General features: G+C 39.6%; 1 protein-coding gene across 3 annotated transcripts in view; it reads left to right on the top strand.

Annotated features, from left to right (window-relative positions):
• Positions 1–26,713, top strand: part of pik3c3 (phosphatidylinositol 3-kinase, catalytic subunit type 3) — a 155,634-nt gene that overhangs the window by 51,662 nt on the left and 77,259 nt on the right. For all 3 annotated transcript variants that reach the window (XM_069924228.1, XM_069924229.1, XM_069924230.1), the window contains 3 exons: positions 5,901–5,993; positions 6,197–6,382; positions 7,315–7,472. In XM_069924228.1, the coding sequence (XP_069780329.1) occupies positions 5,901–5,993; positions 6,197–6,382; positions 7,315–7,472 (437 nt within the window). The remainder of the gene's footprint in view (positions 1–5,900; positions 5,994–6,196; positions 6,383–7,314; positions 7,473–26,713) is intronic.

Raw genomic sequence — 26,713 nt, forward strand, 5'->3', positions numbered from 1 at the left:
ATTACAGACAGTTTCTTCAACATTTCCTTTCACCTGAAATCTTTGGTTTTTAGTGTTGAAATTGTGCTTTTTTAGTTTGTGTTGTTTAAGTTTGGATGTTGGAGGTTTGTTACACATCTGATTATTCAATAGCATAAGCAAAAGGATTTGCTGTAATGGCAGTGCTGTCCTTGGTGAGGACCTGAGAGAGTGGGGAGCAGACAAGTGCTGGTCTTATTGCTGATGGTTTGTACTGGCGTTAAACAGCCTGTTTAAAGAGCCAGCAGTGATGACCTGGGCTGTGTCCATGACCTTTTGCAGGGGTATTAGTGCCCCCATACCAGACTGTGGTGCAGCCGGTCAGCACACTTTCCACCTCATATCTGTAGAAATTTGCCAGGGTTTCCAAGGTCATACCAAACCACCACAAACTCCTGAGGAAATAGAGATGCTGATCAAAAAAGCTATCCACCTCTGCTTTCCTTCTACTGCCATCTATGGCCACATTCCACTGATTCACAACTCTCTGACTAAAGAAACTTTTCCTCATCTCTGTTCTAAAAGGATGTCCCCTTTTTATTCTGACACTCTGCCCTCTGGTCCTAGACTCTCCCACCAGTACAGGAAGCCTCTTCAAGTGCTCTATATCTGGCCTTTTCAATATTTGGAAAGATTTGATGTGATCTCCATACCACCGCACCCCCAACCCCAATCCTTCGTAACTTCAGCAAGTACAGGCCCAAGGCCATGAAAAGCCTGTATATTCACTCTCTCATTCATGGGGTAATTTTCTTGAACCTCCTCTGGACGCTCTCCAATCCCTAGGAGAGGGCGCAGTGGAGATTTACCAGGATGATGTCTGGATTGTAAAATATGTCTTCTGAAGCAAGGTTAGCAGAGCTAGAGCTTTTCCCTTTACATTGAAGAATGAGAGATTACTTAATATAGGTTTACAAGATCATGAGAGGCAATAGTGAAGGTAGACTGCCAGCACCTATTTCCCAGTGCAGGAGTAGCAAATACTAAAGGACATCTGTACAAAATGAAGGGAGGAAAGTTTAGGGGAAACATCAGGGGATTGTTTTTTTTAATCGAGTTGTGGATTCCTGCAATTCATTGAGGGTGGTAGTGGAGGCTGGGACAATCAGGGCATTTAAGAGATTCTTAGACAGGAACATGGATGAAATAATATATGGAGGGTTATGAGCTAGGGAGAATTTAGTTTTTTTTGGTAGGTATATATAGGTTGACATAACAATGTGGGCTGAAAGGCCTGTACTATGGTGTTGTTCTATCTTAAATATGGGGCCAAAAACTGCTCAATATTGTAAATGTGGTCTTACCAACACTTCATAAATCCTCAGATTGCATCTTTGCTGTTATATTCTTGTCCTCTCAAAATGAAAGCTAACTTTACAGTTGCTTTCTATTTCATGGACTCAACCTGCAAGTTAACCTTCAAGGAATCTTGCACTCGGACTCCAAAGTCCCATTGGATCTCTGTCTTCTGAATTCTCTCTCCTTTTAGAAGATAATCCACTTTTTTACTCCTTCTATCGAAGGAGTTCTATCCAACTCTGTCATGTGCCACTGCTTATGCCCTACTTCCTCAAAGTGACCCGCTCCTCCATCTATCTTCATATTATCCAAAAGCTTGGCCACAAAGCCGTCAATTCCATCATCTAAATCATTTTCGTATTGCGTGAAAATAACACTGAACCCTGCAGAACACCACTACCCGTTGCAAAGTGGAGGAGCAACACCTTGTTTTCCTTTTTGGCAGTCTCCAACTTGATGGTATTAATGTCGACCTGCAATTCCTGTTAACACTTCCCTTCTCTGTTCTCTCTTTCTTTCCTTCATTCTGATATCTCCATTCTTCCAGCTCCACACCCTGCTCCCTTCCTTCTATCATAAACCTATCTTTCTTAGTCCTTTCCCCATCACCTCAGCTTCTTTCTCTTCTCCCTTCCCACCTGTATTTGCCTATTATCTCTTCCCTGTTAGCCTGTATTCCTCCCCCTTCCTTTCCCAACCTTTTAATTCAGACATTTCACTGATTTTCTGCACTCCTGAAGAAGGGCTTGGGTCTAAAGCGCTGACTGCCTTTTATGTTCTATGGATGCTATATGATCTTCTGAGTTTCTCCAGCACTTTTATATACAACAGGAGTCATTCTAGCAGTCTGCCAATCTTCTGTCCATTCTAGTACCTTTCCTGTCATACTGTGGGCTCCTACCTTGTTTAGCAGCCTCATGTGTGGCATCTTGCAAGTAAACAACATCCACTGACTCTCCTTTGTCATTCCTGCTCATTACTTCCTCAAAGAACTCCCAACAGATTTGTCAGGTAAGATAATTGCCTGACTACAGCTTATTTTATCTTGAGCTTTCATGTACTCCAAAGCCTCATTCTTAAAATAGAATCTTGCCAACTCTGAAGTTAGGCTGACTTCCCTAAATTTTCCTGTCTTTTGCCTTTCTTATTTTCAGGCTAAGAGGTTTTTTAAGTGGCATTTTCAATTTTTGGAACCATTCTTGACTGCAAAATAATAATAGGGTGTGGAGCTGGAAGAATGGAGATATCAGAATGAAGGAAAGAGAGAGAGAACAGAGAAGGGAAGTGTTAACAGGAATTGCAGGTCGACATTAATACCATCAAGCAATCCTGCTTCTGGAAGATCACTACTGTATTAATCATTCACATGTTCTTCAGCTACCTCTATCAGAACTTTAGGGTGTGGTCTGGTCCTGGTCTCTTGCCCACTTTCAGCCTCCAGCTTCCAAAGCACCTTCTTAAGTGATAGTCACACCTGCCCCCTAACTCCAAAGGAAGTCATGGCTGAATTCCACAGTGAAGATTGAGGCAAAATACCTATTAAATTCATCTGCAATTCGACTATGTACCTCGGCTGCAGCACTATTTTCGAGTGGTCTAATACCTACTCTTGCTTCTCTTTTACTCTTTATATATCTGAAAAGTATTTTGATTTTCTCTTAACCTTATTACTGGGCTTTCATCTTTTCTTCCCCTATTGCTTTTTTTTTTGTTTTCCTTCTATGGGTTTTAGAAGCACCCCAACCTCGGCTGGCGTAACAGTTAGTGCAACACCTTTACAGTGATCAGGACTAGACCGGGGTTCGAATCACGTGGTATCTGTAAGGAGCTTGTACGTTCTCCCCGTGTCTTCATGGGTTTTCTCTGGGAGCTCTGGTTTCCTTCAAAAATGTACTGAGGGTGTAGGTTAATGGGATGTAAATTGGACAGCACAGACTTGTAGGGCCGAATTGGCCTTTTACAATGCTGTATGACTAAATTTAAAAAAAATAAATCTGGCTTTCTGCTAATTTTTTTGCAATTCAGTATGCCTTTTTGCTTGCTTTTATGTTGTCTTTGACTTCCCTGGGAAACTTGTTGTGTTTCCCTCCCTTAAGAATTTTTTTTTGGGACGAAGCAATCCTGCTTCTTTCAAATTATCCCTTTGCCGCTCTACTGCGAGGTGTCCCTTCCAAACAGTTTTGGACAGCTCCTCTCTCATGCCTCTGTTACCTTTACTCATTTGTGATATCGACACACTCAGTTTTAGCTTGTTCTCAAACTGCAGTGTGAATTTCATCATGTTGTAGACATTACTTCCTTTTACCTTCAGCCTCCTAATCAACTCCATTTCATTGCACAGCACCAAATCCAAACTTGCCTTTATTTGGCAAACTTTTGTGCTGTATGGTCCTCACGACAGATAAATTAAGATATCAAAGCTCTTTGGAACCAGCTGAGAACAAAAAACACTACAGCACAGTACAGGTCCTTTGTCCCTCGATGTTGTGCCGACACACATATTGCTTAAAAAAAATATACTAAACCCTCCCTACCCTGTAACCCTTCTATTTTACTTCCATCTATCTGTCTTTTAAATTCCCCTTATGTTTCAGCCTCCTTCACCATCCCTGGCAATGCATTCCAGGCACCCATAACTCTGTGTTTTATTTTTTAAAAAACACAACTTACCCCTGATGTTTCCCCTAAACTTCCCTCCCTTCATTTTGTACTTATGTCCTCTGCCATTTGCAATTCCTACCCTGGGAGACAGGTGCATCTATGCTTCTCATAATCTTTTAGATCTCTATTAAGTTTCCTCTCATCCTTCTATGCTCCAAAGAAAAAAGCCCCAGCCATGCTAACCTTGCCTCATAAGACTTATTTTCCAATCCAGATAACATCCTGGTAAATCTCCTCTGCACCCTCTCCATAGTTTCCTCATCCTTCCTGTAATGAGGTGACTAGAACTGAACACAATACTCTGGTCTCACCAGAGATTTGAGGAGTTGCCACATGACCTCTACTCCTGAACACCAGCCCGCTATTAATGAAGCGCAGCATCCCATAGGTGTTCTTAACTATCCTATCAACCTGTGCAGCGATCTTGAGGGATGTATGGATTTGGACACCATGGCCCCTCATTCATCCACACTCTTAAGTAACCAACTATTAACCCTGTACTCAGCCTTCAAGTTTGTTCTTCCAAAATGCATCACCTCATACTTATCTGGATTGAACTCCATCTACCAGTTTTCTGTCCAACTCTATATCCTGTCTATATCCTTTTGTAACCTTCGACAACCTTCAGCTCCATTCACAACTCCTCCAACCTTCTTATCATCCACATACTTACCCACGCATCCTCCTCTTTATCCAAGTCATTTATAAAAGTCACAAAGAGCAGGGGTCCCAGAACAGAACTTTTCAGTATTCCACTAGTCAATGTGTGAAGTCTGCAGACACGTGACTGAAGTAAAAACAGCACTTGAGAAACTCAGCAGATCATACAGTGTACATTATGTAGCAAAGCTAAAGATTCCTAACCAATGTTTAGGGCTGGAGCCCTTCATCTTGGTGTGACAAAATGTAGGAAGACACTTGAACAAAATGATGGGGGTGGCAGTTTTACAAGGAATATATGAAGATGGAAATCACTAATAATTTGTGGAACTTTAATGAGCATGAAGTACTTTGGTTGATGAAGATTAGTCACTGAATAATTCCAATGAACCCATCAGCTAAGACTAATAAAGATTGTCATAAATCCATAATAGTTAATTGAATAGGTGTGCATTGTGTGATGCTGAAATTATTTTTTTATTTAATGAGATCTCTGCAAAGACCAACTGACCAAGAAGTATTAAAAATTAAATTGTTAATATTGGTTGCAATTTTTGGTAAATAAAAATTTCTTTATATCAATTAGAATACAGTTGATCTACTCTAAAGTATGGATTTAAATGGGAGCAAAATTGAAAACAATGTGTTAATTTTGGGCATATGATCTAGTGTGTACTATAAAAGTTGACTGTGGTAACTTGATGCAAGAAATGGAAGAGTTCACATTAAAATAGGAACACCTTGGATTCAATAGTATTTGGTTTGGAGCACATGGATTTTGTTCAACCCTTAAAGTCCCTATTATTTTGAGTGGTCATCCTGTTTTGTGGGCCATCAGAATAAATTACATCTTGTTTTTTTGAAACAGCAATTTCTCCTGTTATTGTTAATCTCCTTATTAGCCCACACTCGGCTTGAATCTCTTGAGGCTATACTGTATGTTATATGTTTATCTTTGTTAAGACATCAGGTTCTTTCTGGACAGGAATATTGGTAATATTGGAAATGTGGAATGTAATTAAATAATTTGTTGATGCAACAACAAAAATTTCACTCTTTAAATCATCCAATGCAGAAGAATAGGTTATCTCATGTGAATAGTCATTACAACAAATTGTTTTTTTTTCCCATAATAAGAAGGATGACATGAATGGTATCTTCTATTTTCTTAATGCTATTGAGATTTATCAAAATTGTTTGTGTAACAAGTTGACTAGATCAGAATGATTATACAATATTTTTAAGTTGCATTTTTTTTCCAGATTATTTTAAATTATCCTCCAACTAAATTGCTGTCATCTGAAGAACAGGATCTTGTTTGGAAATTTCGATACTATCTCACCAATCAAGAAAAGGTTTGCATTTTTTAATAATGACTTTGGCATTTGTATTAGATCTAGAAATCTTCTAGTAATTTTACCACTACTCTCATTCGAAGTTGCTTAATTAGAAAAAAAACATATTGTAAATGCAGTGGCTTGAAATTGAATACAGCATGTTCAAAGCTGTATTCAAAAAGTTTAAAAAAAAAATCATTCGGTATATTTCTGTTCTTCAGGCTTTGACTAAATTCTTAAAGTGTGTAAATTGGGACTTGGCTCAAGAAGCTAAACAAGCCCTGGAATTGCTTGGAAAGTGGAAGCCAATGGATGTGGAAGATGGTCTTGAGTTACTCTCCTCTCAGTTCACCAATCCAACTGTAAGGCGGTACGCTGTTGCTAGGTTGCAACAAGCTGATGATGAGGTAAGAACGTCGTTGCTTAATTATGCTCAAAGCTTGAATGTAAGATAAATTGTAAATCTAATTTGGAAGAACTTGATGCATGTTTAGTGCTGAAACTTTAGAGATAATAAAAATGGATGTTTATATTTATGAAACCTACATTAGAAATTGGAGTTGCTAATCTTTTTATATTTCAGTCAGCTAAAGTTCATTTTGCCAATTGATTTTATTAAATAATTTACAAAAACTTTTAGAATGTAAGCAAGGGAACCTAAAACACTCATTTTTAGGCTTTGTTGTCTTTTGGCAACTCAGCAGTAGCAATATTGGCAGCAACGTGGGACTGAGTTGGAGCTTGCAAGTGAACTTCCAAGAAAAGGTGACTTTTATGCTCCTTTTCTTTTAGTAAATAAGGGGTCCTCCATTTTCTGTCACAGGTCTAATATAATTATTATGAGCTTCATATTTTACATGAATGAATCTGGTCAATGTTTAGTTCAATGAATAATTGGTCAATTTGCCTCAAATATTGGAAATCAATGTTGGTAGCCAAGTTAACTGCATTGTGCCGTAATGATCAAACTGTCCACTTTTAAATCATTATGGAGCTAATTTGCAGAAAATGAATATGGCATTCCTTGGGTCGAAATTTCTAACTGTTTCTTAACTCAGTTTGTATCAACATCATTGGTCAAAGGACACATTTACAACATCATTACAACATTACAACATCATTGGTCAAAGGACACATTTACTGTTCTATGTTCTAGGTTCAATTCAACACCCATCTTTTGGTTGTATTGCTAATTCTGTAATTTACTGGAAAACAACAAATTAGTTGTGCCATAATCTAACCACTTATTTTAAAATTTAAGCCTGCATAATAATTTTCTACTATTTTGTACATCAAGCTTTTCTTTTCAGCTGAATTTCTGAAATCTAATTTTTCATAGGATCTGCTCATGTACTTGCTTCAGCTTGTCCAAGCTCTCAAGTATGAAAACTTCAATGATATAAAAGGTGGATTAGAACCAAGCAAAAGAGATAGCAGTCAAACTGCAATGTCTGAGAATATGTCTGGTTCATTAGCGGGTACTTCAGAAATGGAGAGGTAAAAGCAATTTCCTTTTACTTTGGAAAAAAAATGTTTTATTTTCAAGCTAAGACATCTCTATATAAATAGAACATTCTGGAATATCAGGCAGTATCTATGAAAAGAGAAACAGATTTAATGATTCTGAATATCCATTTGCATTCTCCTGCAAGGAGGTTTCTTGGGCAAAGTATTCATACACAGACCTCGACAATGTAACTTCAAAAGACACTCATTTGAAATCACAACTCTGTATGTCTTCTGAATATTTAAGCTTATAATAATATCTGCCCAAATAATATTGGTTTGGAACATTGATGTGTTGTGTTTTATCAATTTTGCAGTGTTACGAGCCCAGAGGACCCATAAACCCAGCAGCAATAGATATTCACCAAAACAAATGGTTATTTAAACAAAAGTTGCTTTTAACTATCTTTAAACATGAAAACAGAATCACACTTTAACTTATTGCTATTGACTTAACTAACCTAACTTAACCGCCTTCTAATTCTAGGTGCATATGTATGTAATGTGTGTGTAAGTTCAGAAAAATTCTTTGGTTCATAGTCCAATCTCACTTCTCCAAGTTCACTGATTTCAAGCAATTTGTATACTTTGCACAGAATTTAACATTTATAAAGTTCACCAGGCTTTGGTGCTTGAAAGGTAAATGGTTACCGCTCAGGAAGGTTCTTGTCAGTTTTCAGAGAGAAATTTGTTATTCCAGGACATCCACAACTGATGTACTTCCATCAGTCACTCCAGTGACTTGCTGAAAAAAGTTGCCCCTTCAGGGTTCTCCAGATGATGACCTCTTTCTTTCAGGTCAACAGAGAGTTAGTTTTTGTTTCACTTATTCCTCTTGCATGAACCACAAGGGCGTAGACTAGGCAGTCTTCCAAAATGGGGCATTCTACAAGTTTGCGAGCTTGTCCTGTTCCAGTCCCAGCTGCTGTCCTCTGGCTGTTACACTGTACAAGTGATCTCTCTCTCTCTCTCTCTCTCTTTCTCTCTCTCTGAGTGAAAGCCTGTTTGACTCTCTGCTTGCAAAACCACATGACCCTCTTAGAAAAGCAAACTCTTTTCCAGACAGCAGTGGCTCCAACATGCTCTTTCATCTGTTGCATTTTGTAGACAATAATCCATTAGTCTTGCAGATGCTCTGAGGCCCAGATATGTCTAGCATGGGGCAGAGCTCCATTATTTTAAATAATATCTGTTTTAAAATGTTTGTATGTGACCTACTCTAACAAACCTTTCCCAACATATCTCCCAAAAACATATCTATATTCTCTATCACAGCAGTAAGCTGAGATACCTTTCTTAAAGCTTGTTAATATTTGGAATTTTCTGCTTCAGTATGTTGAGGATGATTGTGGAAAGTTTCAAAAACAATAAGTTTGTAGTAGAGGGAGATTTTAATTTCACTAATATTAACTGGGAAGTCTTGGGTGCCATAGGCTTAAATGAGGCAGCACTTTTTAAGTACATCTAGGAGGATTTCTTCGGTAGCAAGTAGATATTCCAAACAGGAAGGAGATCCTATTCGACCTTGTACTGGCAAATAAGCCTGGACAGGTGATTAGTGTTTCATTGGGAAGTTTCAAGAGAGTTAAAGAAGGATTAGCTGGGCCTTGTATAAAAATAATAAATTGGGGGAAGATCAAATAGTGACATTATTAGACAGGAGATAGGCAAGACCACAAATGACATGTAGGAATTGTTTAAAGGCCAACTAATTAGAGTCCAGGACCAGCATGTCCCAGTTCTAAGGAAGGATAGAAATAGAGATGTAAGAGAACCTTGGTTGATGAGAGAGGTTTGGAATTTACATGGATCATTATTTAAAAAAAGCACTTGTAAAGTCAGTGATGACTCTTACCAACCTCCACACAGCATTTTCCAGCTTTTCCCATTGAGAAAGAGATACAGAAGTATTAAAGACAGAACCACCAAGCTGAGTAACAGCATCTTCTCACTGGCAGTGAGGCTGTTGAATGACTGATGAAATGCTAAAACCCTCCGAGACTCCACTATTTATTAATAATATTTATTTTAAATATATGTGTATATGTATTCTTGGCTGTATGTATGTTTGCACTGTTTTGTATTGTGGACTGAAGAAAGCTTTTTCTTTGGGTTGTACTGGTACAATCGGATAATAAATCTAAACAACTTGAAGAAAGCAAAAGGAGACATGTATAAGATTTAGGAAGCTACAGTCAGACAGAGTCCTGGAAGAATACACAGATTGCAGGAAAGCACTCAAGCGAGATAATAGGAAGACCAGAAAGGACTATGAAATGTCTTTGGTGAGCAAGATTAAAGAGAATTGCAAGGCATCTTATACTCGCATTTAGATGAGATGACTCGGACAAGGAGGGATTTGTGCTTGGGGTCAGAGGAAGTGGGTGAAGTACAAAATGAGTAATTTGTATTGTCGACCAAAGAGAAGGACATAGGGGCAAGTGACAATGAGCCTAATGTGGACAAAGCACATGTCAGGATGTTTTGAGATCAGGAAAGGGATGGTGCTGAGCCTATTGAGAGTATTAACATGGATAAATCCCCAAGGGCCTGATGGGTTATACACCAGGTTATTGAAAGAAACAGTGAAGAGATTGTTTGGGTCTTGACAAAGATCTTTTTTTTGAAAACTTTATTTTAAATTTTACAAATTACAAATTACAAAAAATATAACCCCATTCCAAACCCCCCCCCCATTAAATTTAAAAAACCCTAAAGAAAAAAGCCGACCCCCCCCCCCCCCCTGCATCCTTCTGGAGCTTCATAAATCATACATTAAACATTTAACTTTAAATGTTTGGAGTGCCTTTCATTTAACCTCTATTGGCATATAATCTAAATACAATTTCCACATATCAATAAAAAAAGAGAAATTATTTTGTAAATTATATTATTGTTTCTAAAAAAACAAGACTTAATTTCTTTATGCCATCTATTAAGGATCAACTGTGTATCATTCTTCCATGTTACAGCTATGCATTTTCTTGCTACTGCTAATCCTAATCTTAAAACTAAATGCAATTTAGTCATTTGCGATTCAATTAAAGGCATAATATAACCCATTAAGCACATCAAAGGATCTAATTGCAAATCCATTTTGAAGAAATCTCTCAAAAATCTTATAATTTCCTCCCAAAAAAATTTGACCTTTTCACATGACCAAACCAAATGTATAAAAGTACCTTTATACTTCCTATACCTAAAACACAAATCTATTAAACTAAATCGATATCTCTTCAATTTCTCAGGCGTCAAATATAACTGATATACAAAATTATAATTAACCATATTATACCTAAAATTAATTAACTTTATAACACTGTCTACACATATTTTCAAACATTCATCCCATGTCAATACAACATTTAAATCATTTTCCCACTTCTCTCTCACCATATTAATATTTCTCTTGTAACTTTCCAAACGAACAAAATTTATCCGCCTCAAAACTATCCAATATACAATTTAATCCTCTAGTCTACCAATTTTTAAAATAAGGATTATTTAGAGAGAAAGGAATCAAATTATTATTATATAATGGTGCCTTTTTAAAAAATCTTTCCTTTAGAACCTATTAACGAATTCCATTTATAAATAAAACCAGTAATATTATTTTCAGAAATCTGATCCATCTCTCTCTTAGCCTATGTAGGGGGTTGTACTATATCAGATAATCTATTAATAAACTGTAATTGTGCTGCTTCATAATAATTCTGAAAATTAGGTAACTGCAGACCTCCTAACTCATAATGCCATGTTAATTTATGAATAGACACTGTTGACAATTTACCTGTCCATAAAAATAATCTCACTACTTCATTTATTTCCTTAAATAACTTTTTTGACAATAAGAGCGGTATTAACTGAAATAAATATTGTACCCGAGGATATACATTCATCTTTATACAATTAACCCTTCCAATTAAAGTTAATGGTAAATCACTATTCAAATCACTCTTAATCTTATTTAACATCAGTACATAATTTAAATTATATTAATTTTGATATTCTGTATTTACAATTACCCCCAAATATTTAATTTTAGTAGTCCATCTAAATTTAGTTAATTGCTTACAATCCATATAATCAACATCAGCTATTGGTAAAATCTCACTTTTTTCCCAATTAACTTTATAACCCAATAACTTACCATAATGATTCAACAAATCTTGTAATTGTCAGAAACACAAATTCTCACAAATGAGTCTCTTTAAGATCGGTGACACGACAAGCTTTATTCACAAGTCTGCAGAGTTGGACTCAACCGGCTTCTTGCCAAGTCAAGCCCCGATACATACAGTGCATTGTTTTTTATACAATTTGCTTGTCCTTCGGCATCTCCACTACACTGCTTTAATTGGTTAGTTTTTGCAGAATCATCCTGATTACTGTTAGTCACGCACACCACGATCATTCATGACCTCTGCTCACACCAAATTCTGTTTTTCACTCTTTATCAATCTTTGGCTCCTGCATGTCTCTCTGTAGTTAAATCTGTTGCAAGTCTGTTGTAACATTTTCCAGCTAAACTCTAGTGGTTAGCCCCCTTTTATGACTAATCATCACATTTTAACTTAAACCTTTTTTAACCCAAATTCTCTATCTATAACAGTAATGACATTAAAGAACATTTTAGATTTGTTAAATATGTGGCGGTATGCCATTAGGCAGGCAAACCGGCCCCGCTTGTCATGCACGTGGCGGGCAGCCGGCCAAAATGGCGCCATCGGGGGGGTTTCCTCCCGACCCACGTGATGCCCCGGTGACATCAGCGCCCCACGAGCGCGGTTCTCAGCCAGGTCTAGGCTGGGAGTATAAGACCAGCCAGGCAGCCTGCAATAAATCAGTTTTGCTCACTGAACTCAACCCGTCTGGTTGTGCAATTTTTCAGTTAGCAGTGTAGCCGCCGCTACAAAAGGTGACTCCGACTGGTTCAAACGTCATTGAACCCGACATGAATGACCCTTCGATCAACACTATAGCCGTAAAGCTTCATGACCTGGGTTCAGGAGCTGGAGACCTGGTTAAGCCACGCAGAAGCTCAGTTTCACCTCCGCCAGATTTCATCGGATTCGACCAAGTTTTACCATGTGGTCGCCGCCCTGGACCAGGCTACCACCAAACGAGTGCTCAACCTTGTTCAGCACCCACCCGCGGAAGATAAGTACGGGACCATTAAGCGGGTGCTCACCGACTCCCTCGGCCTCTCCAGGTGCCAGCATGCTGCTCGGATGCTGCGCCTCAACGCCTTGGGGGACAGAACTCCAATCGAGATGATGGACGAGATGCTCGCGCTCATGGGCGATCACACCAACTGCCCACTCTTCGAGCGCATCTTCCTCAACCATCTGCCTGAAGACATCTGGCCGTTACTGTCCCAGGAAAACTTCATTAACCCTAGGAAGGTCACTCAAAAGGCTCAGGAGCTATGGCTCGAACGATTCCCGGAGGGCTCAGCAGTCCAGCAGGTTACGAGTCACAGGCATGACCACACCAAGCCTTCCTCTAGCGCTGTGGTGGAACACCTGGCCCCTGCAGGGGCCTCCAAGAGAATAGCCAGAAGCAAGCCATCCACTTCAGGCCTCTGCTTCTTCCACCAGTGCTGGGGAGCCAAGGCTTGGAAGTCTCATCAGCTCTGCTTGCTCCAGGGAAAAGAGTAGGCTGGCGGCTGTTAATGGCTGCGGCGGCTGGCCAACAACACAGCCTTCTCTACCTGCGGGGTTCAGTCAGTGGCCGATGCTTCCTAGTCGACACCGGGGCCCAGATCAGCAGCATCCTGGCCACGGCCATCGAGTCCCGGAACCGGCCTTGACAACCTCCTCTCCTTGCAGCCAATTCGACGGAGATCCACTTCCAGATTGGCCAGCAGAAGTTCTCGTGGAGGTTCACCATTTCGTCCCTCCCAACTGCCATCCTGGGTGTCGACTTCCTCCTCACCTACGGACTCCTGGTCGGCATTTGAGGTAGGCGACTGGTAAATACCCGTACCTTCCAATCCATTTGCCTCAATGCCTCCTGCACAGAGCAGCTGCAGATGGCCACGGTCAGCACGCCAAAGGATGAGTTTCAGTGTATCCTAGATGAGTTCCCGTCCCTCCTCAAGCTGCAGTTCTCCACCGCCTCACCACGTCATGGGGTGTTTCATTTCATCCCCACCCAAGGCCCGCTGCTCCATGCCAAGGCACGCCGGCTTCTGCCGGATAAGCTGCAGATAGCGAAGGAAGAGTTCTCGCATCTGCAGGAGCTGGGGATCATTCAACACTCCAACAGTCCTTGGGCCTCACCGCTCCACCTGGTCCCAAAGGCCTCCAGTAGCTGGCACCCCTGCTGAGATTATCGATGGCTTAACAATGCGAAAGTACCTGACCGTTACCCAATCCCTCACATCCAGGACTTTACGGCCAACCTGCATGCCGCGAGGGTATTCTCCAAGGTCGACCTGATGCGCAGGTATCACCAAATTCCGGTGCATCCCGAGGACATACCCAAAACATACCCTTTGGCTTGTTTGAGTTCCTATGCATGCCATTCGGGCTCAAGAACGTCGCCCAGACCTTATGGACACAGTGGGCAGGGATTTGAATTTTGTATTCATTTATCTGGACGACATCCTTGTCACCAGCAGAGACCAGGCACAACACAAGTCTCACCTGCGCACCCTCTTCTCCCGACTGGCCGACCGGCCTAACGATCAAATGCCAGTTCGGGAAGATTCCATGCAGTTCCTGGGCCATACCATCACAGCTGAAGGAGATACACCTGCCGGTATGAAGGTTCACCTGCAGGTGAACAGTCAGTGGAAACCACTGGCATTCTTTAGCCGACTTCTTCACCCAGCAGAGCGCAAGTATAGCGCTTTCGATCGTGAGTTGCTCGGCATGTACCTGGCAGTGCGTCATTTCCGCTATTTCTTGGAGGGGGGGCCTTTCGCCATTTTTACCGACCACAAACCCCTCATTCAGGCGCTCGCTATGCCAAGATATCCCTGGTCGGCCCGCCAATAGCGTCACCTCTCCTTCGTGACGGAGTTCACCACCGACATTTGGCACAAGGTGGGAAAAGACAACGTGGTCGCTGACAATCAGCCATTTGTGCACTGACACCCGACCTCGACTTCAACCAGTTCGCTCGGGACCAGAAGTTTGACGAGGAGATACGGGCCTTCAGGACTGCCATCGTGGGCCTGCAGTTCCAGTACCTCCAGACTCCTCACGGTGAGAGCACCGTCCTGTGCGATGTCTTCATGGCCACCCCACATCCAGTGGTTCCCAGCTGTGGCGCAGGCAAGTCTTCCACCATATCCATGACCTTTCCCACCCTTCCATCAGGTCCACGGTCCGTATGGCGGCAGATCATTTCATCTGGCATGGGCTTCGGAAGCAGATTGCAGACTGGGCCAGAACCTGCACCCATTGCCAGCTTTCCAAGGTACACAGGCACACCAGACACCACACACAGGCCCACACAAGATTTCAAACACATCCGGGAATGGTTCAGCCACATACATGTGGACATTGTCGGACCCTTGCCCGTTTCCCGAGGTAACCATTACCTTTTGACAGTGATAGACTGCACCACTCGTTGGCCTGAGGTGATCCCGATGTCAGATGACTCCACGGACTCCTGCTCCCGAGCGCTTTTGAACGGTTGGGTTGCCCGGTTCGGCATCCCGAACCACCTCACCAGTGATCGTGGTGCCAAGTTAACCTCTGTGCTCTGGGCACAGCTTTCCAACAGGCTGGGGATCGAGCTATATCACACCACAATCTATCACCTACAAGCCAATGGGCTAGTCGAGTGATTGCACTGACAGCTTAAGTTGGCACTGATGGCCCGCCTCACTGGCCCCGACTGGGTGGACAAGCTCCTTTGGGTACTCCTGGGCATCCACTTGACACCCAAAGAAGACCTACAGGCATCATCAGCCAAGCTGGTCTACGGTGCACCGCTAGCCCTACCTGGTGAGTTTGTCAACGCACCTCACAACCCCCAGCAGTCACTGCAGGGTCTACTTCCCCGCCTCTGGGCCCAGTTGGATTTGAATATTACAACATTCACTGCCTATTCTCATCAACCATCTTTGTCACCTCCTTCACACCCCCACCGCTGCCCAGACATGGCACATGGACCTCTTACGTCCCCAGCGAGCTGTATTCCGCAGAATATGTTATCAGGTGGGGCCCATCCACAGCACCTCTACAAAGACCATTTGAAGGGACGTACAAAGTTGTCCAGCGTTCAGGATCAACTTTCACACTGGACATCGGTGGTAAGAGGGAACTGTTTATGGTGGACAGGTTAAAGCCAGCCCACCTCGACCCAACCGAGCCAGTATATGTGGCCCAACCTAAGAAGTGAGGCTGCCCAGCAAAAAAAGGACATTGGCGCCAGTTCTGGGCGGGGGCTGTGTGGTGGTACGCCATTAGGCAGACGAACTGGCCCCGCTTGTCACACATGCAGCGGGGCAGCCAACTAAAATGGCGCCATTGGGGGTCTCCTCCCAACCTCGGCACCAGGCTCAGAAGCCCGCGCTTGGTGACCCACATGACGGCCCGGTGACGTCGGGGTCCTCCCCAGCGCGATCTCGGCCAGGTCCGGGCTGGGAGTTTAAGACCAGCCAGGCAGCCTACAGTAATTCAGTTTTGCTCACTGAACTCAACCTGTCTGGTTGTGCGATTCTTCAGTTTACAGTATAGCCGCTGCTACAAATCGATCAAAGCATCATCAGCAAACAAACTAATTTTATATTCATTTCCTTTTACAGTAGTCCCTTTTATGTTCAAATCCTGACGTACATCTTACGCTGAAGGTTCCATCACCAAAACAAATAGTGCTGGGGAAAGAGGACAACCCTGTCTTGTTGAACGATATAAATTAAAAAATTATGAAATCTGACCATTAGTCGTTACTCTCGCTGTTGGTCTGGCATATAAAGCTTTAACCCAATTTATAAACAATGGGTCAAAATTAAATATTTTTAATACTCTAAACAGAAATTCCCACTCAACCCGATCAAACGCTTTTTCCGCATCTAAAGAAATTACCATTGGTTGATTCAACTGATGTTTTGCTACATTTATTAATGAAATTAATTTGACTATATTATCTGCTGAATATCTTCCTTTAACAAATCCTACTTGATCAATATGAACCAACTTGGGTAAATGATTAGCCAATCTATTAGCTAAAACTTTAGCTACAATTTTATAATTCACATTCAATAAAGATATTGGTCGATATGAAGCCACTTTCAAACGATTTTTATCTTTCTTTGGTATAACTGTAATTAAAGTCCTTGAGATTGACAAAGATCTTTGTCTCCTCAACAACAGGTGAAGTCCCAGAGGCCTAGAGAGTAGCTAATGTTGTACCTTGGCACAAAAAGGGATGTAACGATAATCCAGGAAATAATAGCCTGGTAAACCTCACAACTATGATAGGAAAGTAAGGAAGGGATGGGCACATATACCCTAAGTCATGGTCTGATAAGGGAGGGGTAGCATTTAACACATTTGAATTTTTTTGAAGAGGTGACAAAGATGGTTGATGAGAATATGGATTTTAGTAAGGTATTTGACCAAATTCCTCATGGTAGACAGATCCAGAAGGTACACATGCTTTAAATCCATGATGAGTTGATAGTTTGGATATGAATTGGCTGGCCCATAAAAGAAAAGAATAATGGTGGAAGGCTGTTATTCAGCCTGTAGGTCTGTGAACAGTAGTGTTCTGCAGGGATCAGAATTGGAGCACCTGTTGTATGTGATTATCTTTAAATGTCTTGGATGAAAATGTTGTTGGGTAAGTTCATAAGCTTGAAGATAACACGAAGATTGGTAGAGTTGTGGACAGTGTAGGGAGCTATCAAATAAAATAACAGGATTTAAATCAGTTACAAATGTGGGCAAAGAAATAACCGTTAGACTTTGGGAGGTTAAATATAAGGGGGATGTATATAATTAATGGTAGGACTATTGAAAGCCAAGGGATCTAGAGGTCTAGGCCTACAGCTCATTGCAAATGGTCACACAAATGGATAGGGTGGCAAAGAACGTGTTCAGTATGCTTGGTTTCATGGTGCTGGGTATCGAATACAACAGTAAGGAAGTCCTGTTGCAGCTATCTCAAATTTTAGTGAGGCTGCATTTGGAATATCATGTGCTATTCTGGTTGCTACATTACATGAAGGACCTGGAGGCTTTGGAAAAGGTATAGAAGAGGTTGTCTGCTTTAGAAAGTATTATTTATGGGGAAAGGTTAGATCAACTTAAGTTATTGTCTCTGGAGTCGAGGCAGCTATGGGAAACCTGATAGAAGTCCATAAAATCATGAGAATAATTGATAGGGTGGCTAGTCAGAATCTTTTCTCCAGGATAAAAGCATCACACATGAAGGGAATATGAGTTTAAGGTGATGTGTAGAAAGTTTAAGGAAGATGTGAAGTACAAAATGTGCAATAGGGAGTTGTAGTGAAAGCAGATACAATAACAATGTTTAAGAAGCTAGTCCATGAATATGAAGGGGATGGAGAGATATCTATCAATTGCAAGTAACAGTTTTAGTTTGATTCGGACATGCATGTAGCCACACAGGGTCTTTTCCTGTACTCTACTGTTTTATGTTGTTTTATCATCAAGGTTGAACTTCATGGATTTATGGGGATTAAGAAAGTGGAGAGATATAAAGTGGTACAGTCAATGAAGTCTGTGTATAATTGCAGTGGACTCATCTTGATTATTCGTGACTAATTCCTTATCCTATATCTTTGTGCTTGACTTGAAACTTTCCATTAAGAAAAAGATAGACTGAAGCAATAATCAATTGGCTAGGACAGTTTCTGCCATCTACAACAAGATCTCACCATCAGGCATATCTTTCCCTCCCCACTCTCTTTTCCATGGAACTTGCTCCCTCCATTACTCCCTCATCCATTCACCCCTTCCCACCATTCACCCCGTTGGTAACCACCTCTATGGTTGTAAGGAGTGCACCTCCTCTCTCACCGCTATTTGGAGTCCAAAATAGTCTTTCCAAGTGAGGGAACTCTTTATGTGTGAATCTGTATGGGTCATTTAATGTAGTCGGTGCTCCCATAGCAACCTCTACATCGGAGAGACTGGACGCAGACTGGGAGATCATTTTGATGAGCACCTTTGCTCTGTCAACTGAAACAGGAAGGACCTTCCACTTTAATTCAACACACACCCATTGCTGCACTAACATGTCTGTCCATGGCCTAATGCACTGCCAAATTGAGGTCAAGTGCAAATTGAAAGGACAACACTTTTTATTCTAGCTCTGCTGTCTCTAACCAGACTGCATCAATATCAACTTCTCCAATTTCTGTTGGAGGTCTCCAGGTGGCGCTCATGGAGTGAACACGTTTTGGTTTTTGCTCCATAAAATATACTATTTTTAACCTGTATCCACCTTTGAACTAACTTCACAGAAGTCAGAAAGATCTTTATTATTTCTCTAATTATACTTGAGTCTGAAAATTTTGAAGAAATGACTGAAGGAAAAGCTACACGAGCTAAAACCCGGGCAGAAGAAGGTAACGGCCGAGAGAAGAAACAACCAGACATTAAACTGACCTTCACTGACTTTTTAAAATTCTTTCGTGATGAATTCAAAGATGTTTGTCGCAAAAAAGACCTAGCTGAACTTCGTACAGCTTTAATTGCCTCAGAAGCTGAAACCAAAAAACAACATACCTTAATTGCAGCTCTTCAAACTGAAGTTCAACAAAAAGAGATTAGACTGACTGAGGTCGAACAGAAACTTTCCAAAACAATTAAACAACTAGAAGCACTCCAGCTGAAAAGCATTGATTCAGAGAACCATTCCAGAAGACAAAATATTCGTTTGGTTGGAATTCCTGAAGGCATTGAGAAAGGAGATCTCCTGACGTTTTTTGCCGAGCTTTTAAAAGAAGCATACCCATCCGAATTCCCTGCTGATCCACCGCTACTTGATAGAGTACATCGTATCTGGAACCGAAATGCTGAAGCTTCCAAACCCAGAGTGGTGATGGTCCGTATGCATTACGTGAGTACAAAGGATAGATTGATTCGTACAGCCAGAAGACTTGGAAATGTGACTGTTCGTGGCTTTAGTCTAAGAGCCTATGAAGATTTTAGTCCGGAGGTAGTACGCGCTCGAAGACTGTTTAAAGATCTGATGTCCGAATGTTTTGAGAAGAAACTGAAACCTGCGCTCCTGTATCCTGCGAGGCTCAGGATTTCTCCGGAGAACCAAGCTCGTCAAATATTGGACTCCGTGTCTGCAGCACGGAACTACCTGTCGGCTAATTTCCCGTCTAGCGCGACCTCTCAGCCCGAGTGACCGATTAAAAAAAAATGCGGTAGATATTGGTCTTTTTCAGGTTAACAGTCAGATTCTGATTTCTGACCATTCGAAAAGTAATAGATCATTATAGCTCTAATTATCCTGTTCATCTTTAACACATTTTTATATATTTTCTTTCTCCTCTGTGAGAAATTTTTTTTTAAATATATAAGTGTATGTTTAATTTTATATTAATCTATACTAAAAATATGATTATATTCTTTACTATTTTATTTCTGAATTACTGAAAATGGCGATTTTTTTTATCTTTTGTTTATTAAAACTTTTCATGTTTTTTTTTTACATTTGCCATTTTCTCTTTGTCTTTCTTCATAAACTAATTTTAAAATGATTTAACTCTTTATGACTTTGTTTTATCAGTAGGTACTACACAATTACGATTTTTCTTTTATTTCTTTTTAAATATTTTTCTTTCAATATTTAGTATTTGATTTTAGCTTGAGTTATCCTTTTTATAAGTTTAGGTGGTGGATCTTATCTTAATATTAGGAGCTGCCGTCTGAAGACATGGGGGTAGGTTTAGTATTATCTCTTCTTTTTTCTCTGATCACTCTCTGGTCAGATGGGGGGCTTTGTGGGTGGGGGGTGGGTTTTGTTTTTCTTTCAGGGGTTCTTATGTTTCATTTTCTTTTGTTTTTTCTTGATTTTTCTTTTAGAACTACAGATATGGCTGACACGTCGTCATTTCCGGTCCTTCCTTATATCTTAATTCTTCTTCCGGGCGCATGGGTCCCTGCTTTGGTTAACCCTTTATATACTGGAGGGTTGACCTAAGTAATGGATCAAAACATTAATTTTGTCTCTTGGAATGCTAATGGTCTAAACAACATGTTTAAAAGGAGGAAGGTCTTTAAAGTATTCCAGAGACTGAAAGCACAGATTATTTTTTTACAGGAGACTCATGTGAGGAAGGAGGATAATCTGCGTTTTTTTAAATCTTGGAAAGGCCCACAATTTCATGCCAACTCATGCTCTAAGACTCGAGGTGTATCTATTTTTATTGATCCCTCTATTACATTTGTTCAACATGACATCACTGTAGACCCTAACGGCAGATTTTTATTGGTTACTGGGTTATTATTCAATATTAAGGTTAGATAGGTCGAAACCTTCACAGCTCCTACCGAATAAATCGGCTACATATATCTTTCCTTACTAACTCTGGAGCTGTTGATATTTGGAGATTTCTTCACCCGACAGATAAAGAGTTTTCCTTTTTTTCTCATGTATACCATTCATACTCGAGAATTGATCACTTTTTTATTGATTCACGTTTTATTCCACTTGTAACTGCTTGTAAGTATGACATTATAGCCATTTCGGATCACTCTCCATTACAACTCTCTCTTAAATTCAAAGACTCTGTTTCTACTATTAAGCACTGGCGTTTTGATGTTACATTATTGCAAGATTTAGACTTTGTTAAATTTATGAAAGAACAAATTAACTTTTTCTTTTCAACAAATTACACTACGGAAATTTCTTATGGAATATTGTGGGATACATTCAAGGCTTATATTCGTGGTCAAATTATTTCTTACTCAGTAGCTTTGAAGAAATGCATCAAAAACAAGATTCATCTATTGGTTGAGAAGATTAAAGACATTGATAAGAAATATGTGACTGATCCTACTGAAGAACTTTACAAACAAAGAATTGAACTGCAGATGGAATATAATTTGTTACTTACATCTTCGATTGAAAACCAGCTAATTAGATCTAAATCTGATTTTTATGTGCGTAGTGAGAAATCGGGTAAACTGTTGTCTAATCATCTGAAGAATATTTCAGCTAGACGCCAAATTGTGGAGATTCGCAAACAGAATGGAGAACTGACTGTTAACCAGGAAGAGATAAATCAATCTTTCCAAAATTTTTATACATCCTTATATAGTACAGAATCCCCTCAAGACCTTAGTAATATGTTTAATTTTTTAGAACATTTGAAATTCCCAAAAGTATTACCTCAAGATAACTTAGAATTAAGTAAACCCATTACAGATTCGGAGATCAATAATACTATTTTCTCACTGAATTCGGGGAAAGCACCAGGTCCCGATGGATATTCTGTGGAATTTTATAAAGCTTTTTCTTCTACTCTCTCTCCCTGGCTGATTAAGATGTTTGATGAATCTATCACATTGGGTAAACTACCACAATCATTTTACAGAGCTACGATTTCTCTAATCTTGAAAAAAAATAAAGACCCGACCGAATGTTCTTCTTATAGACCTATTTCTTTGTTGAATGTTGATTCTAAGATCTTCTCTAAAATTCTAGCGACAAGGCTAGAGAAGATATTACCATATATTATCTCTGAAGACCAGACTGGATTCATTAAAAATCGTTATTCCTCCTTTAATATTAGAAGATTGATGAATATTATTTACACTCCTTCACATAAGTCTTCAGAATGTGTTATTTCACTAGATGCTGAGAAGGCCTTCGATAGATTAGAATGGCCTTATTTATTTACAGTTCTTGAAAAATTTAATTTTAGTCCGATATTTATATCTTGGATTAAACTTCTTTATAATTCCCCAGTTGCCTCGGTTTTTACTAATACCCAAAGATCACCATATTTTCGATTATTTCGGGGCACCAGGCAAGGGTGCCCCCTTAGCCCTTTATTATTTAACTTAGCTTTAGAACCTTTGGCAATTGCTATCAGAGAAGCACCCAATATTACTGGTATTATTCGTTGCATGGATATTCATAAAGTATTACTATATGCAGATGATTTATTGTTATATATTTCCAATCCTGAAAATTCTATTCCTGCAGTTTTATCTTTATTAGCCCAATTTAGTAATTTTTCGGGATATAAACTGAATTTAAATAAAAGTGAATTATTCCCTTTTAATGGATGGGTCCCTATTTATGATAGTTTACCTTTTAAAATAGCTAGAGACCATTTTATATATTTAGGGATTAAGATTACTAAAAAACAAAGATTTGTTTAGGACTAATTTTTTCCCTCTATTGGACCTGATCGGCAGTTTACTTACCAATTGGTCACCATTATCCCTATCCATGATAGGCCGAATTAATGCTATTAAGATGATGATCTTACCTAAATTTTTATATATATTCCAAGCTATACCTATTTTTGTTCCTAAATCTTTTTTTGATAAGGTCGATTCTAAATTGTCCTCGTATATCTGGCAAAACAAGAATCCTAGATTGGGGAAAAAATATTTACAGAAATCTAAACTAGAGAGAGGGCTGGCATTACCCAACTTTAGAATTTATTACTGGGCAATTAATATTAGTTACTTAAGGTATTGGTTGAATTATTCAGAATTATCTCTAAATCTCCATTGGGTAAATTTAGAAATTAAACCGATACAAAATTTTTCAATTAGCTCTATTTTGGGAGCTGCTCTCCCTTTTACTCTTACTAAATTATATAAACAAATTGATAATCCAATGGCTAAACATACACTACGTATATGGTTTCAATTCCGGAGATTTTTTGGCCTAAGTCATTTTATCTTGGAAACTCCTATTGTACTAAATTTCCTTTTTCATCCCTCTCTAATTGATCAAGCTTATTTACTCTGGAAAGTTAAAGGTATAACATGCTTTTCGGATTTATTCTTGGATAACTCTTTCATGTCATTTGAACAATTATCCATGAAATATGATTTACCTCGATCTCATTTCTTTCGATATTTGCAGATTAGGAGTTTCTTAGTTTCGACTTTACCCTCTTTTCCCAATCGGGAGACTACGACTGTTTTAGAGGATATACTATATTCAAAATTCCCTCCAAAAGGTGTGATATCTAAATTATATAATATAATTACAAAAATAAATTCTGGGACTTTTGAAAAGTTTAAAAATGATTGGGAAAGAGAACTCAACCTTCATATTTCTAATGAAAATTAGAATAAAATTCTGCGACTGGTAAACTCTTCTTCTCTATGTGCAAAACATTCACTAATACAGTTTAAAGTTGTTCATAGAGCTCATATGTCTAAAGATAAACTCCATCGCTTTTATTCTCATATCGATCCTATATGTGATAAATGTCAATTGGAAATAGCTTCCCTTACACATATGTTTTGGTCCTGTCCCTCTTTACAGAATTATTGGAAGGAAATTTTTTCCATTATATCTACTGTTTTGAATATTGATTTACAACCACATCCCATTACTGCAATTTTTGGATTACCTATGATAGATTTGACTTATTTATCTCTTCCTGCGGATCGTATGATTGCTTTTCTTACACCAATGGCTAGAAGATCTATACTATTAAATGGGAAAGAGGTAAATCCTCCCACTGTTTTCCAATGGTTTACCCAAACTATACTATGTTTACATTTAGAGAAAATTAGAAACTCTGTCTATGAATCCCCTTCTAAGTTTGAGTTAACCTGGCGACCATTTATTCAATATTTTCATTTGTGGTGAGTTGATCTGGCTCTGTTTTCTTTCTATGATTATGTATGATAATTGGGCTGTAAGATGAGATCGGAGTGATCGGCGTGGTTTAGCTATATCTGTAGGTTTTTTTTTAAGTTTTTTTTTAAAGTTTTTTTAATTCAGATTTGTTTTTTCTTCTTTTTTGGGTTTTTTTTTCTCTTTTTTCATATATTGTTATTAATTATATCTTTTTTTTAGAGATAGTTCACACCCTAAACTGATTTTTAAAAAATTTTTTATGATATATTTTTATTCTGTAATATTATTGTTTAATATCTCTGTATTAATTCATTACTTACTATGTATTTTTTTATATCTCTTTGAACTGTATGTGTTTATAAATTATAATAATAATAAAAAGATTGAAAAAGAAAGAAAAGAACAATTTCTGTTAACCCCTTCCTATGGTTTCTCACACTTTCTCCTACTCCCCTGTCTCCCTTCCTCCAGCTCCCCACACCCCCTAACCTTCACTTATCAGTCTTTCCTTGTTAGCTCTCTGCACTCTTCCCCATCACTCTCAGTTCTTTCTTTTCTCTCCTCTCACTTGCATCCACCTATTATCTCTTACCTGTCTGTTTGTGTTCCTCCCTTTTCTCCTGCCTCTCACCTTTTTACTCTGGTGTCTGGGTGATTTTCCATATTCCCGATGAAGGACTCAGGCTTGAAACATTGACTCCTCCTCTGTGGAGTTAAATAAGAAAGTCTGCAGGTCCTGGGGTCGAATGCAATACACAAACGTTAGGAGGAAATTCAACAGATCAGGCAACATCCATAGGAAGCAAAAGGCAACAAATGTTTTGAGCCTGGATCTTTCATCATGAAAGTGGAAAATGTTTACCCTTTGCTTCCTGTGGATGGTTTGTAATCTACTGAGTTTCTCCAACACTTTTGTGTACTAGCCACAACAGGATTAAAGCTGTGGAAACTGCCAACCACATGTGAAATAAGCCATTGTTTCACGCACCATCCCTAGCCTCATAATTTCCAGTCATTTCCTTCCCAAGGAGGCTACCAACTTTGTTTGTTTCCCAACCCTGCACTGCCTGGTTCTTCCTCTGACACAAGATCCATAAACCCAATTATCCTGGTAGACCCATTGTTTCCATGTGCTCCTGCCCATTGATCTCGTATCGTCTTACCTTGACTCAATTTTTATCCCCCTTGGTCCAGTCCCTTCCTACCTTCATCCACAATACCTCACATGCCCTCTATCACTTCACATCTTCAAGTTTCCTGATCTCAACCACCTTATTTTTACTATAGATATCCAAATGCTTTCTACCTCTTTCACCCAAACAGAAGGTTTGAAAGCTTTTGTTTCTTCTCAACAACAGACCCAACCTGTCTCCCTCCACCACCACCTTCCTCTGCCTGTGGCAGAACTTCTCCTTTGACTCATCCCACTTTTTTCAAGTCAAAGGGGTAGCCATGGATACCTGCATGGGTCCCAGCTATGTCTGCCTTTTATATTGTTTATAGGGAGCTATGTGCAAGCCCAAAAAGGACAACCTCCAACTCTTCCTCTGCTATATTAATAACTACATTGTTGTTGCCTTGTGGACCATGATAAACACTTCATCTTTATCCTTTTATGCTTCTATCTTTAATCCCCAACCTCAAATTTCATTTGGTTTATCTGTGGCAACATTCTCCCCTTTCTCGATCTCTCTCCTTCTCAGGAGATATACTTTCTGCAGACATTTTCTACAAACCCACCAGATCCCACAATTATGTCGACTAAACCTGTTCACACCCTGTCCCTGGTAAGGATTTTATTCCTTTCTCTCATGAGATGTGTATATGGACTTTAGTAAGGCATTTGACAAGGCCCTTCTTGGTAGACTTGTTCAGAAAGTCATGTGGCATGGGATCCAGGGAATCTATGTGGATTCAGAATTAGCTTGCCTGCAGAAACCAGAGGGTAATATTGGACAGAATGTATTCTGCTTGGAGGCCACTGTCTAGAGGAATTCCGCAGACATCTGTTCTGGGACTCCTGCTCTTTGTGATTTTTATAAATGACCTGGACGAAGAAGTAGAGGGATGGCTCAGCAAGTTTGGAGATTTCACAAAGGTTGGAGGTGTTATGGATAGTGTTTAAGGTTGACATAGGTTACAATAGGATTTTGGAAGGATGCAGAGTTGGGTGGAAAAGTGGCAGATGGCATTCAATTCAGATTAGTGTGAAGCAATCCATTTTGAAGGTCAAACATGAAGTCAGAATACATGGTTACTAGTAGGATTAGAACAGAGGGACCTTGGAGGCATCCAAATCCATAAATCTCAAGGTTGCTGCACCAGTTGATGGGTAATTAGGAAGGCTTATGAAATGCTGGCCTTCATTAATCGGGAGATTAAATTCAAGAAACGAGAGGTAATGTTGCAGCTCTTTCAAAGTTATGTTCGATCACACTTGGACTATTGAGTTC

Source organism: Narcine bancroftii, chromosome 3, assembly GCF_036971445.1.
Source record: "Narcine bancroftii isolate sNarBan1 chromosome 3, sNarBan1.hap1, whole genome shotgun sequence".
In the NCBI taxonomy this organism is placed as follows: Eukaryota; Metazoa; Chordata; class Chondrichthyes; order Torpediniformes; family Narcinidae; genus Narcine; species Narcine bancroftii.